The sequence below is a fragment of the Vicia villosa genome, linkage group LG5, assembly GCF_029867415.1.
Source record: "Vicia villosa cultivar HV-30 ecotype Madison, WI linkage group LG5, Vvil1.0, whole genome shotgun sequence".
Classification (NCBI taxonomy): domain Eukaryota; kingdom Viridiplantae; phylum Streptophyta; class Magnoliopsida; order Fabales; family Fabaceae; genus Vicia; species Vicia villosa.
The window spans coordinates 144,992,258-145,011,370 of NC_081184.1; the positions used below are offsets into that span (position 1 = coordinate 144,992,258).

At 33.4% G+C, this 19,113-nt stretch overlaps 3 protein-coding genes and 2 long non-coding RNA genes across 6 annotated transcripts in view; 4 read left to right on the forward strand and 1 right to left on the reverse strand.

The window, feature by feature from the left end:
* The first annotated feature begins 2,355 nt into the window (after positions 1-2,355).
* LOC131607663 (uncharacterized) lies at positions 2,356-5,941 on the forward strand. The gene is made up of 8 exons (XM_058879641.1): positions 2,356-2,602; positions 2,689-2,815; positions 2,909-2,984; positions 3,128-3,200; positions 3,305-3,400; positions 3,589-3,639; positions 4,406-4,768; positions 5,152-5,941. Exons 1-8 carry the CDS (start codon positions 2,519-2,521, stop codon positions 5,482-5,484), a joined length of 1,203 nt encoding a protein of 400 aa, XP_058735624.1. The 5' UTR covers positions 2,356-2,518; the 3' UTR covers positions 5,485-5,941.
* Positions 5,942-7,411: 1,470 nt separating this feature from the next.
* LOC131602962 (small ribosomal subunit protein eS17-like) lies at positions 7,412-8,084 on the forward strand. Its single transcript, XM_058875192.1, has one exon. It carries the CDS (start codon positions 7,520-7,522, stop codon positions 7,952-7,954), a length of 435 nt encoding a protein of 144 aa, XP_058731175.1. The 5' UTR covers positions 7,412-7,519; the 3' UTR covers positions 7,955-8,084.
* A 3,753-nt stretch (positions 8,085-11,837) lies between these two features.
* Positions 11,838-19,113, reverse strand: part of LOC131602961 (purple acid phosphatase 8-like) — a 12,405-nt gene continuing 5,129 nt past the window's right edge. For both annotated transcript variants that reach the window (XM_058875191.1, XM_058875190.1), the window contains 2 exons: positions 12,364-12,431; positions 11,838-12,271 (listed from right to left, as the gene is read on the reverse strand). In XM_058875191.1, the coding sequence (XP_058731174.1) occupies positions 12,058-12,271; positions 12,364-12,431 (282 nt within the window). In that variant the 3' untranslated portion in view covers positions 11,838-12,057. The remainder of the gene's footprint in view (positions 12,272-12,363; positions 12,432-19,113) is intronic.
* On the forward strand, positions 12,949-15,042 carry LOC131602965 (uncharacterized). The gene is made up of 5 exons (XR_009284205.1): positions 12,949-13,174; positions 13,272-13,318; positions 13,452-13,830; positions 13,928-14,249; positions 14,316-15,042. It is a non-coding gene; the product is annotated as an uncharacterized LOC131602965 (long non-coding RNA).
* Positions 15,276-16,081, forward strand: LOC131602964 (uncharacterized). Its single transcript, XR_009284204.1, has 3 exons — positions 15,276-15,539; positions 15,641-15,762; positions 15,913-16,081. It is a non-coding gene; the product is annotated as an uncharacterized LOC131602964 (long non-coding RNA).

The window sequence follows — 19,113 nt, forward strand, 5'->3', positions numbered from 1 at the left end:
TAGAGGAAGGCCCTATGTGAAGAAAAACAATGAAACGAGTGTGAAAAGTTAGAAATGTGGAAAGATTGGACATATAAAGTATAGGTGTCCTGATTGGGTAAAGCCAGAGAAGGACTCTGAGTCAAATGCTAGCAACGTCTCTCTCGCTGCGAGAGAGGATGATTTTATTTGAAAATTCAATACCGTGTCCTCATGACATTTCTTCTGTCATAGAAAAGGACGAGTTATTGCTAGCGGATTAACACATGTGCGTTGATGCAAAGTGTGTTGTGAGATTATGTCGATGGTTGAGGAGCTTCCTACCAACATAGAAGTTGCACCATAAAGTTTCAACCCGGTTTTCGCCATGTGAAATTTTTTGAAGTGGTTTAGTTTTAAGTGAAAGTATACTCTTCTTTAGGTGGAGTATGGTAGTTTTAAACTATGATTGTCGCTGAAGACAATGTGAAAATTCTTGAAGTAGTTTAAATTCAAGCGATGTATACTCTTCTTTACGTGGAGTATGATAGTTTTCAAAACTATTATTGCCGATGAAGACGATGCGAAAATTCTTGGAGTGGTGTAGCTTCAAGTGACTATACATACTCTTTATATTGGAGTATGATTGTCAGTGAAGACAATGAAAGCTAATGTATTATTTTCAATCAAGGTGGAAATTGTTGGATTTGGTTGAAAATATATATGTTGAAGAAATCCCATATTGCTTAGTTTTGTGAAGGAAGAGGGAGTCCAAGTCTATATATAGGATTCAAGTTTTTCTTTACAAGATGTACAAGCCAAAAGTACTTTATATTTTGTTCCTTTTTTTTCCAGTATGATTGTTAATTTTTCAACGAGTACTATTGGGAAGCCTGGAAGAATCGGGAGCACCAATGGGACTAATGCTCCAGGACCACAAGAGAGGGAGACACCACATCTCCACCTAGAGACACCACATCTCCACCTAAAAACTTAAGGTGATAGATGAATGAGTCTTCTCTCTTATAAATCCAACATTCCACCCATTCATAGGAAATATGGGACTTTAATCACTCACACTTGCACCCAACATTCTCCCCCACAAGTGTGAATCCCCCACATCCTATCAGGATCCAACACCGAATCCAGTTCCCGCTCCCCCACCAAGCCAAACCATGACTATGATACCACTATTGGGGAGCCTGGGAGAGTCGGGAGCACCAATGAGACCAATGCTCCAGGTCCATAAAAGAGAGAGAGAGAGATGTCATATCTCCATCTAAAACCTTAAGATGATAGGTGAATGAATCTTCTCTCTTATAAATCCAACATTTCACCGATTTACACGCAATGTGAGACTTTAATCACTCACACTTGCACCCAACAATGACCATGATTGCCAAAAGCGGCACCATTTGAATTACATTTGATCCAATGAAGAAATGAAGGATGTAAAATGACTTCTCTAATCATTGTTGCTTTGGGATGGTTGAGTTTGACTTTAAAGGCTTCAATTAATTCAAAATGTCTGATGGAGTTAGAGTTATGAAGTGAAGTATTATTACTCGTTAAATTCACAATCGATATGATGATGTTGATTGTAGAATCAGATAGCATCATAAATGTTAATGATAGTAGTCAGAACTATCAGTTTCGACTAGGGAGCCTAACCTTTGTCTTAAGCATCAAATGTATCAGAATTGATGTTTATGGCATAATTGATAAGGTTAAATAGCCATTTCCATAAGGCTACATCAAATCGACATTACATAAATGTGTGCATAGAGGATTCTCGTTGCTTATAGCACAAGTTACAAATGGAGGCAATGCAACAACCTCTACCCATGAAGCTCTCATCAGTTGGGTTTTATTGGGCATCAGTCTCCGTACCACAAGAGATTTAGAGTGTGGAATAGGCTTATTCCAAATCAACTTCACCCAACTAAGTATTTGGCCTGTTGTGGATTGAAAAAAATAGGCCTCATTGAGGCTTAATGTGCCTACATTAAACTTTCTTGGGTACCATAGAAAGAATAAGTTATTGATAATCCTAAATGAAGTCTTGGACCTTAACAACTCGAATCAAGTGATGCTGGTGATATGAAATATTCAAGTGACTCAAATTTAGTGTTCCATTTTCCATTCACTTTCTATTTATTTTCTTTCTATAACCTTCTTTCTTATAACCTTTTTTTCTTCTTACTTTTTTTCAAAGTTGAAAAATTCCTCAGAATTTAAGTAAAATAGTATTAATTTTTAACCTAATTTTTTTATTTTTAAAAAAGTGAGATTTCTCAAAAATATGCTTACTTACAAATAACTAAAATTTATTAATTTAACAAATAAATGTTTTTGCCAAGAAAAATGGTTTTTTTTCTTCTTCTTAAAATCTCGAACAAAAGGGTAAAAACATACAATTCCATTTTCTTTGTTGAATTGAATTACACTGTTTCAAAGGAAAAAACAGCAACATGAAGAGAAGAGAAGGTTGAACCAAACCGCAACTGCGTAAGGTATAAGCAGAACTCTTGAAATTGAAGGAGTTTGAATTCAAACACCAATGTCAGAAGTTGATTTTGAACCCCAAATCCAACAACACCCCCGCATCTTCTTCCCCAACCTCCTCTCCCCTCACGAATGCAAAGTTTGTTCCTTTTTGCCTTTCAATTACCACTCCTATATTTATGCTATGCACCATTTTCCCTTCTAACTGGTTTTCTTTTGTTGAAGGAGTTGGAATTCATTCACAAGTGTAGCAGTACCGTTGGTTACAGACCAAATGTTTTCTCCACCACTCTCTCTCATCTCATTGCCACTAACTCTTCGCAATTCATCGTTCCTTTTATTCCAATCCGAGGTTACTTATTTACCCTAACAATTTCAATTTTTATCTTTTAGTTGTTTTCTAGAATACAACTCTCATTTGTTTATTTTGCAAATTTGATTACAGAAAGGTTGAAAGATAAATTAGAAGAGTTTTTCAAATGTGAGTTTGAGCTATTTATTGAATTCACCGGTTTAATCAGGTTTGTACTACCCTCACTCCATTCTTTAACTTATGCATAAAATGCTTATATGATAAAATTTTATGCTATAAGTGATTAATTAAGCTGTTTTTACCATCTTATTTCATGATGCTATTTGTTGTTTTATATTATGAATGAATTAGTTGGAGCAGAGGAGCGAGCATTGGATGGCATAGTGATGATAACAGGCCTTACCTTAAACAACGTCACTTTTCGGTCAGTGTTACTCAGTTAAGCTCTCTGTAGATATTGAATTCATGTTATCTTATGTTTTTTTGCTGACACTTGCTTTTGTTTTCCTTCTGGTGATACCATGAAAGGTAGTTTGTTATTTGAATACATATGGAAAGGATTTCAATGGCGGGCTCTTTCATTTTCAAGATGGTGAACCTGCAACAATTATTCCCGCGGCTGGAGTGAGTTTCCCCTAATGAATTTATCCCTTTTTTAATGCAACTTAAGCCACTGTTAGCATTCCTAGTATCGGCAGTGAGTTATATAATGTGTTTAGTTATATTTCAAATTAGGAAATGGACAGTTTTTCACTGTTCTTATCTTTTTGAGCTTGTGAATGATTGATTTTCTAGTTTATTTTCTTTCTCAGGATGTTGTGATGTACACTGCTGACGACCGGAATATTCATTCGGTTGATGAGGTATAAATCAAATGAACCCCTTTCTTTCTTGTACCTTTTACTCGAGCCTTTCTTTCTGGTCTTCTAGCATGAAAACTTTTAAGACATATTATTGAAGATCATTGAACCATTTAGGCCACCTTTGATAATTAGCAAATTGAAATGATCAGAATTTCATATGCTGTTAATTTATTATCGAGGTTACCACTTTTTAGAGTATAAACCATAACCATATTTTCTTAAAACCTCTCTAAACATGGTAGGTTTGCTATAGGATAATCGCCATCTTAATAATCGGAAGGTAATTTGTATGTTTTGACCACACATGTATATGTAGGTTTGACTCTGAAGTATTGAATTGATGTAAATCCAATCTTTGGAGGACTAAATCTTTTTCCTTTTGAATGTGATGGTAAAATATAAAGAGCAAAGACGGAGTGGGTGAAATATAAAGGAATGCAAAGAGTAAATTGACTGCAGTTATACGTATATTTATTTCAAAATTACAACCTCATGTTTATTAAATTAAATGTTTTTATAATTTTCATAGTAAAACAAATAATTGTTTTTGTTGTTTCTTTTGGAACAAAATACTTAGATGGAAAGCTGCACATGTTTTCTTTAACACTCTCGATAATTAATATAGATTTCATGATTTAAGTTGGAAACAGTTGTAATATATTTTGGGAGAATTAAATTGACCTGGTTTCGTCCAGATGCTAGTTCTATCTTCAATAGATATTTGGCCATCTTTAATCTTTCTGATATGAAGTTATCTCTTGGACAGATAACTGATGGGGAAAGACTCACACTTGCTTTATGGTTCAGTCGCGATGGTTCCTCTGATGAAGATACGAAGCTTGTTTCGCTTCTTTCACAACACCTATTATATAAGAACATGGCTAGTTCATTACTACCTTTGCCCGCATCAAGTAATATGTACTGGTTTTCTCAGGACCAAGCTTCCAATGACCAGTTTGGTTTTAATATTTGTTGGGCTAGACTGCATGTTCTCGGATATGACATATATTTTTCCCAATACACCAGCTGTGACTCTGATGTCTCTGAATTAATGGTAAAGCCAGTGCACTTGGTGAGAGGAACTGAGTTGCTAGACCGGGAATTTGCCAATATTTTGCACGCTCTTCAGGTAATTTTAGGAATCCTAAGTTAAAGTTTCTATTAATATTTTGACATCAAATGTGTGGTATGGAATTTGTACATCAAAAGCTTATGAGAAGTGACCATGACTTTTTTCTTCCTTCTCACCATCTACAAGGATTGTAGTTTAACAGATGGGTACAATCCTCTGTCTCTTTGGGATTTCTTTAAATTTAATGTATGGACTGTGGAGCATGCTTTATAGTCGGGATATTCATAATCCAATCACATTCAAACCATAAATCGAGCAAACAGAAAAAAAAACTTTATCTTTTCACTGAATTGGATTAATTTTTGGCTCAAATGTTGAAAACCAGTCCAACCAATACAAAGATCTCGGCTATTTGTTTGATTCCTGTTTTTTGGTTGCAGGTTGTCCAATTTTTCTGTTGGAAAGGATCTGCCTTGCAGACCAACATGTCAAATATAGATTACAAGGTCGTAAAACTGTCAGATACGCAAAGAGAGAAAATCAGTGGTCTTAATTCTGTACTTCTGAATGATGTTGATCTCGCGTCCAGAATTTTCTGTAGAAAACCTTCCAATTCAGAAGAAAATGGACCCATTTACTCTAATTGGACTGGAATTGTGGCTGCTATTGCTGCTTGGGAAGATTATGTGTTGAAGTTAAACAAGCAAATTCATTTTCAGCTGCCTTACTGGAGAATGCAAGAATCATTATATAATGTACAATTGGATGTGTAGTATTTTTATCAACAAGCAACTTCATTTTTAAAGGTTTGCTTCGATAAACATTATTCAACTTCATTTTTGGGTGAATTTTAGAACCATGCTGCTTCAGGGAGGGAGAAATGGGGAGTGCAACTCAGTCTTCCCAAGATTTATCATAAAGATGATAAAACAAATACTATAAAATACTGCATGCCTTTGTTTCACCTCCACTTGGAAACGAGTTAAATACCCTAGAATGTAAGCAAGTAACAGAAGCTTGAATTTCAGAACAGTGATGAGGTTGATGTTAAACAATTGCAAGATTTGCTTACCTCAATTATGTGCTCAAACAATAGTCATGTCCACTGATGTGTGTCCCAGCAGTGTTTGACTGGATCGATAGTAAAGAAACTAGTTAGAAATTGTACATTTTCATGTATAAACTTCAACAATAATTAGAATGTTCTAGTGTTACTATGGTTTGTGCTGACTTAGTAGTTCAAAACTTGGTTTTCCTAGTTACATCATGCATTTTCTTTAATGAATACATAGGAGACACCAATATCATTTTCCTTGTCATGGCAAAAACAACTTATGTTTTCTGTCACTTTTGTTGAGAAGAATTATTTTAGAAAAAGAAACATACAGAGACAGAGATTTTTGGAGTTTCTAATTCTAAGAATTGAGTGATTTTTAGTTGTATTTTCGGGATTGAGAAACATTTTCATACACTTTGAAATGTAAAAAAGAGAAATTGAAACATGAATAAATAGAATTAGAGTGTTCTTATGAATTTACTGAGGTAACATTTCGTAACTCATTTGTGTTGAATACTTTTGATTGATATAAATAGGAGAATTGCTCTCTCCCTCTAATTAACCATTTAGATTGAATTGGATAAATAATGTTTGTGTGTGTTGATTCTCTACTTCTATCTTAATTCTTGTCACTTTATAGATTTGCATATAGTGAGTTGATAGATTAATTTTTGTTTGAGGTAGTTTAGTTTGATTGTCATTGGTTTTTTTTTTCTTCTCACATATCATATTTTTTATTGTGTTTGAATTCTTCATTATTTCAAATTTCACAAGTGGCATTCATCATAGGATAAAAAATCTAAGTTTACAAGTGAACACCATTAATTCTAAATTCTAAATGAGATATTGAGAGATTTTCAAGAGACAACAATTTTGAGTAATGGAAAGTGATGATGCAAATAATTTTAATGAATAAAAGTGTGCACATGCATTAAAAGGTGATGCATTGATGCCGGCATGTATGTTTGAGTAATGAAAAATGAAGATTCAAATAATTTTAATTGAATAAAAATGTGCAGATGTATTGAAAGGCGATACATTGATGCCGACATGTATGATACTAGCAGAGAAAATTGAAATGGTGAATAAAGTCAAGAGCCATTATATTGTCTCAAAAATAAATATTAAAGGAGGTTGAAACGAAGTAGATCGTAATAGAAATAAAGGTGAAACTTGAATCGTTATATATGATAACGATATTAGCTCATATTTTTTGTTTGTAACATCAACTCTATTTGTTTTAGATGGTGAAAAACCAATACATTCAAGATCAACTAACAAAATTTCATAAAATTATTTAAAAAAGAAGTTATAATTTTTTTATCATATTTTTTAAAGTAATATAAAGATATTAAGGATTCGTTTGATTTGCAATAGAGTAAATACTGAAAAAAAAAATACAATACAAATTTTAAAATATTTGACAATTTTTTATTTTATACGATGTTAGATGAAAAATGGACAATTAAAATATTGAAAGTCACAATTAAAATTAAAATAGTAAAATATTAAAAGTTAAATTTTCTAATGCTTGTAGGGTATAGGAAAAATAGGTTGGGTACTGGTTGAAATTTTGTAACCGAAATCGTTACCTAAAGCCCAGGCCCATTACAAAAGCCCAATATATTCTACCACAAAACCTTTTTTCTCTGCAACATCTCATTTCCACCCCAAACCCTAAATCTGCCCGCGCTTCTCTGCTCCCTACTGCCGACGCAGCCGCACGCAGTCACCGAGTCGAAGTCGCAACCATGGGGCGTGTCCGTACCAAAACCGTGAAAAAGTCCTCACGTCAAGTTATCGAAAGGTACTACTCTCGTATGACACTCGACTTCCATACGAACAAGAAGATCCTAGAAGAAGTTGCTCTGATCCCAACCAAGAGGCTCCGAAACAAGATTGCAGGATTCTCCACTCATCTCATGAAGCGTATCCAGAAAGGACCTGTTCGCGGAATCTCCCTGAAGCTGCAGGAGGAGGAGCGTGAGCGTCGTATGGACTTTGTGCCTGATGTGTCTGCCATTAGGACCGAGCACATCGAAGTTGATAAGGAAACTCTTGAGATGCTTGCGGCTCTTGGGATGTCTGAGATTCCTGGCGTTGTTCAGGTCGATCCGGTTCCGGTTCAGGCTATTCCTTTTGCTCGCGGTGGCGCTGGTGCTGGTGCTGCTGGAAGGAGGTTTTGAATTTAAGCTTTTTCTAAAATTTTTGTCATGTTAAGACTATTAGATTTGTTTTAATTTTGATAAATGTTACTGTTGAACTGGTTTAAGTTATTGTAATGGAATTTAAATATATATTTTTTGCTTTTCTGAATGGTATGGTATTTTATTTTATGAATGATGCTAGTTTTATTTTGTCTTTGGGTTTTTTTTTGAGTTGATTTTGTTTTAATTGTTTCGTGAATGGTGGATTGTATTAGGGTTTTTTTCCACTCGATAAGGCCCTGTTTGGTTAAACAGCTTATAATAATCTGCTTATCAATTTAAGCTCTTGTCAATTTAAGAGCACGTGGGAAGATGAAGTCATATAGCTTAATCCTAATGTGGCTTAAGTTGGGTCATCAAAAGCGATTACTACATTGCTTCTTGTTCTCTCTCCATCTCACCATTTTCACACCTTAATCATAATTGTTTGCGCATTACTCTTGAACAGTAGCACTATCTACAATTCCCTGGCAGTAGAAATTACCTCTTATGAATAACTCCTATCTAAATTGTTTCTTATATAATCATGTTTTGAGCTTATTGTATCTAAGCAGCTGATTTGAATAATCATAGAATGCAATATCAACATTGGTTTATGAGATCAGCACTGCATGAACCCTTTGCCCATCATCATCATACAACTTCAATTCTTCTTGATCCCATGGATTAACATCTCCCCTCCATGCCTTTGATCCACCTCCACTTGTCAAAAACTGTATTCCACTGCTAAGTTTGTGCAAATATACTTGAGTTGAGTTTCATAAACTATGAAAATATTGAGGATGTTAACTACTCTTTACTAGTAGTAATTAAATATGCTTACCTTTCTTTGTCAATAATGTGCTCCACGCAAGGATCATGTTCATTGATGTATGCGTCCATATTATTTAACTGAAAAAAAGTGTAGAAACTGGTTACTAACTATCAAGTTTTCTTGCATTGGCTTCAATGATAGTCATAATTTTTTATAATTAAAGACATTCTTAAGTTTTTGAAGACTATTGAACTTTAGAAATCATTTACCTTTAAGATGGAAAGGTGTTCTTCAAGCTCTTGGGTATTGCCATTATGCCCAAAAGTTTTGATGGTATCACCACTATCTTCCATTTTGTTTTGGATTGCACCAAAGCTGAATCAACTTCCTACAAAAACTCCAGAATGTCCCAAGGCTATGTCAATCCAAGATTAGATCAAACCAGTAATGTGTTTATTTGACCAGGTGAAACGGTTGCCTTTTGTATCATATTCAAACAAGCCATTTACATTCATCATTTGTTCCTTGTCCAAATACTCAGATTCTTGAACCTCATTTTCACCTACTCTATCAGTGATTTTTTTAGCACATTGTTAAAATCACCAATGACAGTCAGATAATGAGAAAAATCTCCATTTATTTGAGAAACTTCACTATGAATATATTGGTCAGTTTTGCAAATTTGAGTCACATTCCAAAACTTAGGATTTCCATACGAATAAAAAGATCCTAGAAGTTGCTCTGATCCCAACCAAGAGGCTCCGAAACAAGATTGCAGGATTCTCCACTCATCTCATGAAGCGGATCAAGAAAGGACCACTCATCTCATGAAGCGTATCAAGAAAGGACCGGTTCGTGGAATCTCGCTGAAGCTGCAAGAGGAGGAGCATGAGCGTCACATGGACTTTGTTCGTGATGTATCTGCTATTAGGACTGACCTGATCGAAGTTGATAAGGAAACTGTTGAAATGCTTGCTGCTCTTGGGATGTCTGAGATTCCTGGTGTTGTTCAGGTTGATCCAGTTGCGGTTCAGCCGGTTCTGTTTGGACTGTTAGATTTTTTCTAAATTTTTGTTATGACTGTTAGATTAGTTTTACTTTTGAGAAACTTTTGTTTAAGTTATTGTAATGGAATTTAAATATATTTTTGCTTTCTGAATTGTATGGAATTTTATGAATGAGCTATATTTATATCTTTGGAATATGATTTGGTTTATTGGTTTATGAATGGTGGGTTGTATTAGGTTTTTAAGGTGGTGACCGTGGCTCACAATGCAAGAATTTTGTGTATGGTGCATACCATTTATAAAATGAGAAATTGAGTACTATCACATAAAACTGAAGACTGCATACATGATTATGCTCTCTCACTTTTCCTTTTTCTTGCACCACTCTTGAGGTTTTTTTACACGCCCATTTTATATATTGCACTCACTGTTGTGTGCAATAAGGTTCTGTTTGGCTAAACAGCTTGTAAGTTTTTATGAATTTAAGAGCTTGTGAATAAACTTAATTAAGTTATTGTTAACGTTTTTTTTTTGAAAATGCTATTAGTTGTTGTCATAATACATCGGGCAAACTTACGTGGGTAGATGAGGTCTGATAAGCTATAACACAAGTGTTCTTTAGTCGTGTCATCAAATGTGAAAACAAATATGCTATGATTTTCAACGTGATTTTTCTCTTAATTTTTAATTACACTATCCAATTCATTTTTATTTCTAGGTTAGAAATTCTATTGGGCTCTTTCTCTGCCGCAAATAATCAAAGAAATCTGGATCTTTTGGAAGCAAAACCAGATTTTTATTGTGACTTAACTTTCCATTCTTGTCGTTCGTGTATTTTTCGGCATTGAATTGTAATAAATTGGATTTCGGTCGGTTTATATGCTAAATAATTTCGGCATTGAATTGTAATAAATTGGATTTCGGCCGGTGTATTTTTCTCTACCTCTCAAATCATTTCTGGTATACACTCAAGATCAAATTTTGAAGCTACATTCACGTGTTTCTTATCATTCGCAACTCCTTCTACCTACTGCATTTAACATTAGAGCACCATAGACCGTCACCAACACATTTAAGAGTTAATTTCTCATTTAACTTATTTTGATTTTTGAATAATGTATAAGCTCAAATATGTTAGTTTTAATGCAATAGATTGCTCAAATAGGTTAGTGTACAAGTTTGAAGACTCTATTTATATGATTTGGATGTGTTTGCATGCTAGGGCAGTCGCAAAACGAAGCTTTTTTCCGGAGACGCATCTCTGAACTTGGCTATTTCATGTGTTCGGAGATGCATATCCGAACTCTTTGCTGTGTCATAATTTTTTATGTTTTTATTTTCAGGATATGGTTGAAAAACAAACAAATCAAGGAAGGATGAGGCTTAGGCGACCCACTCTAACTTCCTCACCTTGTCGCAAGAGGGCTAGTCAGCACTAGGAGGCTACAATCGTCCCCCTATGGCTAGTTGACTTTCACGAGGGTCGGGATCATAGAGTGGTGCTACCCATGACGAGGATGAGCCCCATGATGAGGATGAATCTGTTTCATTCAGGTTCTAGTTGCTGCGGATGCCCCCCATACTGACCCATTTTGAGGAGAGAAAAACTTTAATGAGCATGTGGTTTCTATAATATTCGTTTTTATTAATTGTTGAAACAAACAACGCAAATTTTAATCGAATTGAAATCATTTTTATTAATCTGTCCTATTTTCACACAGAAAAATGGCAAATTAAAAAAAGGGCGATTTCTCATAAAAATGGCAAATTAAAAATACCAAAAGGACAAACATAACCCACCCACTTCCCTTAACAGAAAATTAAAAAAGGGTAACTAGTCATCCAATGCATCCCTAAAATCGAAGGCATTAGAACGAGCCAGACTCCTAGTCTAACAAGGAGAAAGCGGAAACTAGAACAAGGAAATGAATTCACTTTTGAATCAAAAGGATAAAATATCTAAAATACAATTTTATAAAATATTATTTAAATCTTCTTATTTAGATTTCTTAAAATAAAAATATATAACACTATAGTATTATTTATTTATATTTTAAAAGAAATGTAAAGTATATTTAAGAATTAATAATTCAAGTCCAAATTATCAGAGAACATATAAAGTGTACATCAATATTAAAATAATTAAAATAACCAAAAGAATATACATAGTAGCACAATCTTTTATCCCTTTCTCCATTACAACCACTTAATCAATCCATTGGAGAAGAAGAATCTATAATTATATCAATGAAGAGTATAAGAGAGGTCATTTATTTATTAATACAAAATTATTATATACTTTTATTTTGAGCTTATTGTAACTATGCTGCTGATTTAAATTCTTTAGGTATCCTCCATGTATGCAAAACATTGCCAAAAACATCATAGAATACAATATCAGCATTGGTTTCTGTGATTTGCACAGACATGAACCCTTGCCCATCATGATACAACTTCAATTCTTCTTGATCCCATGGCCTCACATCTCCCCTCCATGCCTTTGATCCACCTCCACTTGTCAAAAATTGTATTCCACTTCAAAGTTTATGCAAATATACTTGAGTTTCACAAACTATGATAATGTTGAGGATGCTAACTATTTACTAGTAGTAAAAAAACATGCTTACCTTTCTTTGTCAATTATGTGCTCCAAGCAATGATCATGTCCATTGATGTATGCATCAACATTGTTTGACTGGACAAATAGTGTAGAAGTTGGTTATAAATTAAGTTTTCATGCATTGACTTTTATAATAGTAATAATATCTTGTAATAAAACCAAGGTCATCTTAAGTTTTTCGAAAACCCTGTGTTGTGTAACCATGATTTAAGTATGACAAATTAAATAAGCATACTATTTTATTATGATTTAACCTTGACAAATTTTTTATAAGGCCCTTTTTAATAACGGTTTAAACGTGTCAAATTTTAGACTCTAATTAATAGTCCGCGTTGCACTCTCAAAAGACGGCTCTCAAAGACAGTCTGAATGAAACATATGAGTGATATCTACAATATAAGAAAGTTTATGGGTCTGGAAATACCAAAATTGCCCTGGTGTTTCATTAGCATGCCACGTGGATACCTTCTTAGCCCTCTACAGTATTCTATTTTTGAAATGTTACGATTTCTGGTTTTTGCAATGCCTTCTCTCTCTTGCTACATCACCTCTTTCTATTTCTCTTCTTTCATATTGTTTCAATATTTCTATTTCTCTTTCTCTCTCTTCTCTTTCTATACGAAAACTGAGTCTTCTTCCTCAACCTCCCCTTCTCTTCTTCTTCCTCTTCCTCAACCTTCCTTAACCTCCCCCCTTTTTTTCTTCCTCACCTTCATTCTGTAACAACATCATCACCATCCTCTTCTAACTCTTTTGTGGTTTATTTTTCAGGTTATAGACTGGATCGAGTTTTACCGGTGAGTTTTGAAGCTTAAAAGGTATGGGTTTTGTTTGGTTTTCTTATAAACTTAGGATTTTGATTCTGTAGTTAGGGTTTTTGTGTTTGATTTGATGATTTTGTGGTTTATTTTTCAGGTTATAGGCTGGATCGGGTTTTACCGGTGAGTTTTGAAGCTAACAATGTATGGGTTCTATTTGATTTTTTATAAACTTAGAATTTTGATTTTGTAGTTAGGGTTCTTATAAACTTAGGGTTTTGATTCTATAGTTAGGGTTTTTGTGGTTGATTTGATGATTTTGTGGTTTGTTTTTCAGGTTATAAACTAGATCGAGTTTTACCGGTGAGTTTTGAAGGTGACAAGGTATGGGTTCTTTTTGGTTTTCTCTCGGGGATTATTATTATAGTTATTTTCTATTTATATATTACTTATGGTTACTGAAAGGAATTTTTGTAAGAACGGGACATTGAAATTTTCATTTTTAGCCTTACAATAATTTGTATGCAAAGTCTCTCCCTGTTTTGATTCAAGAGGAAATGTAAAAGTGATTATGGCTACCAACAGAATTGAAAGTCTTAATCATGCTTTGTTACCACCTGGTCGTATTGACTAATATGTAACACCATTATTAAGTTAACTTTGGGTGGATCATAGCTACTCATTTGTCTCTGTACTCGACAATCCTTATTATCCCAGTATGTTGTTGTTCCAACCCATTAAGTAGCATTTACAACATAATCTTAATTTATCATTTTATCTATCTGTAGATACATATGTTATCTTATGTTACAGGTAGTACTGTTGTTTGGTTATGGCCCTGATGCTCCCCCTAGGAAGTTATTCCTGCAAAGGAAGAATCTTGAAGTTCATGATTTCAAGGAGGCCAATTGTGTTTTTTTTTTGTTCTGGGCTTTACTGTGGTCGTCCTACGTTTTAATCCTCCCGCTGCAGATCACAATTGTTGGAATAAACCTGAGTCAATTAACGGGGAACGACCTCTCTTACAAGTGAACACATCCTCTCCCGGATCAGATGTTGCAGGTGAAACTACAACAGCCATGGCATCAGCGTCTTTGGTTTTCAGAAATACGAATCCTACATATTCAATGGACAAGTAAGCATATTGCTATTTTCATTTCGAATAATTTTTACGCGAATTTCTAATGACAACATTAAACAGGTTCATGCCTATGAAAGATCAAACCGAGTATATAACTACACATTGGATCCATGCGGTCCTGTTCATATCACGGTTGGTGACGGTAGTAACTGGGAAAAGATGGCGATTACTCATGCGGATGAACCAGGAAACTGTAAAGGATTATGCTTTTTTATTAGTTGTCTACCTTTATGTAGTTTCTCAGTTTTTTTTATATGGTCTACTATTCTTGATATTGTTTAATAGAGACGTAAAGTTGTTGTTGTTACTATACAGATGCAAATAAAAGCAGTGTTTGTAAAAAACAAAGTTTGGACCGTTAAAGATGCTACTTTTGTTTAAGATAAGTGCTTCTTTAACTATTAAGCACATGCATCTGCATGCTTACTCTTGAATTTTTCTTTTTTGTAGAATATGTTGAAGCTTACAGAAGGAATATTCAATTCAATGACAAGGAGAGAATTCCAATAGTAGATTCTCATCTCTCAGATGCTCACGTCTATATGCTAGAAAACCCTAAAGAATTTGACGTTGTAAGGCGATGGTTGCTACTAATATGCACTTTCATTCACCTTTTCATCAATGATGTCAATCGTAGAGATCAGAAAATAGTCGACTATTTAGATTACACAATGAATACTGTCATAACGGTGCTATAGCTGCTATTTGACAACACTTTGTACTAAATAGTTGATTTACAACTCAGTCGAAGATCTGTAATTGGTGATTTTTAACGCAACATAAAGTTTTATGAAAAGGTGACATTCCAATCTGTTTCAATCTTCTATTGTAGTCATACCGATTGTGTTCTTTTATTCTGCTTCTAATAAACAGACGACATCTTAATCTGCTTTCACACCATCGGTCTTGCAAGTATTGCAACATTATTAAATTATAATTTCTTCTTATTGTTACCATGTCCCAATTTTATTGCATTGCATTAATCTGTTTTATATCGTCCTTTGTAGATTAAGGAAAGCGTTGACAAAGCAGATGATGTTTTATTACTTGTGGAATCTGTGAAAAGATTAATATAAACCAAAAACAATGTTACTTTGAACCACAAAGTGTAAACACCGCTGTCGGTCTTATGCTGCAATTTTACAGGGAATCTGATTGCACTTAGGTTTCCTATGTTACCTTTAAGGATTCGCAGGGAGTAGAGACAACAGTTCTCTTGACCGTACGTTCATATATACACATGTTATATGAGGAAGAGACAGCAGTTTTCTTCCGTCGAGTCCTGTAAGTTCTTAATTGTTAGTTTATTTTATCCTATCCTATTTTATTTATTGCATGTTATTGAAGTCTGGTAGAGTTTCAATGTACAATGTTCTTCTCTATAGACAAACCAAAGTAAGGCTGCTGTTAAGAAGGTTGAAGATGCGATAAGTACCATGCTTGCCAAGGGTTTCATTTTGGGAAAGGATGCAATAAACAAAACAAATCTAACCTACTGATAGTTGAGGTATATATATTCGACATTTGGAATGGTATTTTTAGTAGCCCGGTTTATTATAATAAGTACCAAAAGAGCTATGGTACATATGACACCTTTTAGCTTTATAGTTTAGGAATCCTTTTGTTTGCTATGAACCTGTTTCCCGTGTTTTTACAGGATGGAAACTACAATGAAGATTCTATGGAGCGTGATGAAAGGCGTCTCACAGATTTAGGGCGCATGAATAATTTCCCGTGTTTTTGCCTAGGAATAATTTGCCATGGAGCAAAAAAATCAAGTTGAAGCAGTGTTTCACAAAACGTCACTTCATTGGAAGAGCTGATTGGCATCATCGTATGTAAAGGCAGACTAATTATATAAGGTGAAAATATGTTTATGTGATGATTGTAGTTATTTTGTTTTCAATGCTTTTAGATTTCAATTATAATTTTCAGTTCTTTTACTAATTTATTGTACTTCAGGAAGATGGGTTAAATATTCTATTGTTGAGCTCAAATAATGATTGCTCTTATGCAGGTGATGTATTCAAATCAGAAGATGCCAAACTTATTGAACCTGAGGGTGTGCCAATCACCATTCTTTATCCTGGGTTTATTTATGGACCGGGCAAAGTCACTGCAGGAAATGCTGTTGCAAATATGGTATTATTTCCTTTCTTTACTGTGTTTTGCTTTGTCCTATATTAATTTTAAAATTGAATCATCTAAGAGAATAGGATTGTTAGGTCTAGAGTTCTATAATAACATTTCGACAATTCCCACTATAAATCTAATGATTTTTATAGTTGCCGCACCATATTGCAACGAGATATAAAGAATGTTAAGGTTAGAGTTTGGAACTCTTAATACAATAGTCTCTACAAGTGTAGAACCATATTGCAGCGCAGCAGCCGTAGATTTCTCAGTTTTTTTTACTCATCTAATTTGAAGTATGAAATGTTTGATTTTTGTTTCTTTTTTATTTCGTCAGCTGGTAGAGCGTTTTAATTGTAGATTATCGAGTTACATCTGCAATGGAAATGATGAATTTTCGTTCCTCTTCATTCCTTTCAAAACTGATAATTTCTTCTAAGCAGGTGGATCGTCTTTATCCTAGCTCTCCAAACATAATTGCAGTTATAGATCATGAGAGGAAACGAACATTCATTATAAGAAAGGAAAGCCTTCCTGATGTTGGTTAGCTATGCATCAACTTTCATCTATTGTATATGTAGTTTTTATGGTGATTTCCTTGATGTTGGTGACACCTTTGTTTCTTGTGTGTGCAGCTGTGTGGAATCTGTGGGAGAAGAAATAGAAGGCAATGGTGGATTTTGATGATGAGAAGTACAAACATATGCTTTGTGTAGATGGTGCAGTGATTGAGAAACCAGTGAATTTGAAGCCTGGAGAGGAATGGACAGGAAGGATTCAACTCTTAGTTGTGGGATCGAGTTTTTGTAGCGATCATTACAGTTTTGACAGAAGTGGTATTTGAGAGGATGGTGAGTTGTGCAAAAATCTAATCTTATCAGAGTTTGTTACATTTAGCAATATTGTAGTAGTAGTGCTTTTTAGGAGCAGGAGGTTTTCTCTTGTGTTCTTTTCATGCTACAAAAAGGAAAAGCCTGTGTTTGTTTGTGATAATGGCTGTTAAATTTAGGATATTTTAACATTTTGTAAAATTCCCGAAGTAGTAAATTAATAATCATGTTAGTACACTCATAAAGAAAACGGTGGCAGATTATTTTGATCATATGAAACATTGGATGGGTACACCAACCTATGGATATCACGAGAAATATAAGAAAACAAGTGGTTATAAATAACCTAATTGCTTAAACAAGCAGTTATTAAAAAAGCAACAATTTTTTTTAAAAAGAAAGTAATTAATCATATTAATCCTTTAGAAAAATTATAATCATTTTAAAAAACATAGCAAATGAGCAAAAGACCAAAAGTAATGGTATATTTTCATCACCACCATCGTAATATTAATAAGTAATGAAATTATTTTAATAAAAAAAAATGAGTAATCAAGTTATAAATTTTCAGCTTCAATTAATTTATTTCAAATAACATAACTACTTAATTAATGATTAAGTGAATAAAATATTTATGTAATATATATTTAAAATATGAGGTAAATCTGAGTCATTAATTTAAATCTAATAGTTATTATTAAAAATTCTTAATTCTTATTATCGGGACTGATCAAAATATTGAATATTAACGGGAACATGAAATTACTGATCAAAATATTTAATATTAACGGGAACATGAAGTAACTGATAAAAATATTGAATATTAACGTGGAAAGACAAGTAACTAATCAAAATATAGAATATTAATGGGAACATGAAGTTCCTGATAAAAATATTAAATATTAACGGAAAAAAGAATTTATTGATCAAAATATTGAATATTAACGGGAACATGAAGTTGCTGATCAAAACATTGAATATTAACGGGAATACGAAGTTATTGATGAAAATATTGAATATTAACGAGAACAGAAGCTACTCATCAAAATATTGAATGTTAACGGAAACATGAAGTTACTGATTAGAATATTGAATATTAAATAAGGTTAAATATGTTTTTAGTCCCTATAGAATTACCAAAAATTACTTTTAGACCCTATAAAAAAGTCGACTTTTAGTCCTATAAAATTACTTTGCACTCACTTTTAGTCCCTGTAGAGGGATTAAAAGTGAGTGCAAAAGTAATTTCATAGGGACTAAAAGTCGATTTTTTTTAATAGGGACTAAGTACGAAAATTGAGACATTTATAGGGACCAAAAACTTATTTAACCCTATTAAATATTAACGGGAGCATGAAGTTACTGATCCAAATATAGAATATTAACGGGAACATGAAGTTCCTGATAAAAATATTGAATATTAACGAGAACTCGAAGTTATTGATCAAAATATTGAATATCACGGAAATATGAAGTTGCTGATCAAAACATTGAATATTAACGGGAACATGAAGTTACTGATCAAAATTTTGATTATTAAGGGGAACATGAATCTACTGATATTAACACATTTAATTAAATATTGAATAATAAAAAGAATAACTTTATAAAAATATTCATAAAAATATTTATAAAAATATTCATAAAAATTTTGAAATATTATCACACTGGTACTTGTGCGAATGCACCAATATCCCGTTAGTATTCAAAATATTGAATCTTAACGGGAGCACGAAGTTATTGATTAAAATATTAAATATTAAGGACAACACGAAGTTACTGATCAAAATTTTGAATATTATCGGAACATTAAGTCACTTATCCAAATTTTGAATATTAAGGGGAACAAATTTTGAATATTAACAGGAACACGAAGTTATTTATCAAAATAATAA

What these genes read in the sequence shown, in the direction of transcription:
- LOC131607663 (XM_058879641.1), top strand. Translation starts at nt 2,519, where the DNA reads ATGTCAGAAGTTGATTTTGAACCCCAAATCCAACAACACCCCCGCATC. An exon ending in GAATTCACCGGTTTAATCAG is followed by an intron (nt 2,985 to 3,127) that starts GTTTGTACTACC and finishes TGAATGAATTAG; the next exon opens with TTGGAGCAGAGGAGCGAGCA. An exon ending in ATATTTTGCACGCTCTTCAG is followed by an intron (nt 4,769 to 5,151) that starts GTAATTTTAGGA and finishes TTTTGGTTGCAG; the next exon opens with GTTGTCCAATTTTTCTGTTG.
- LOC131602962 (XM_058875192.1), top strand. Translation starts at nt 7,520, where the DNA reads ATGGGGCGTGTCCGTACCAAAACCGTGAAAAAGTCCTCACGTCAAGTT.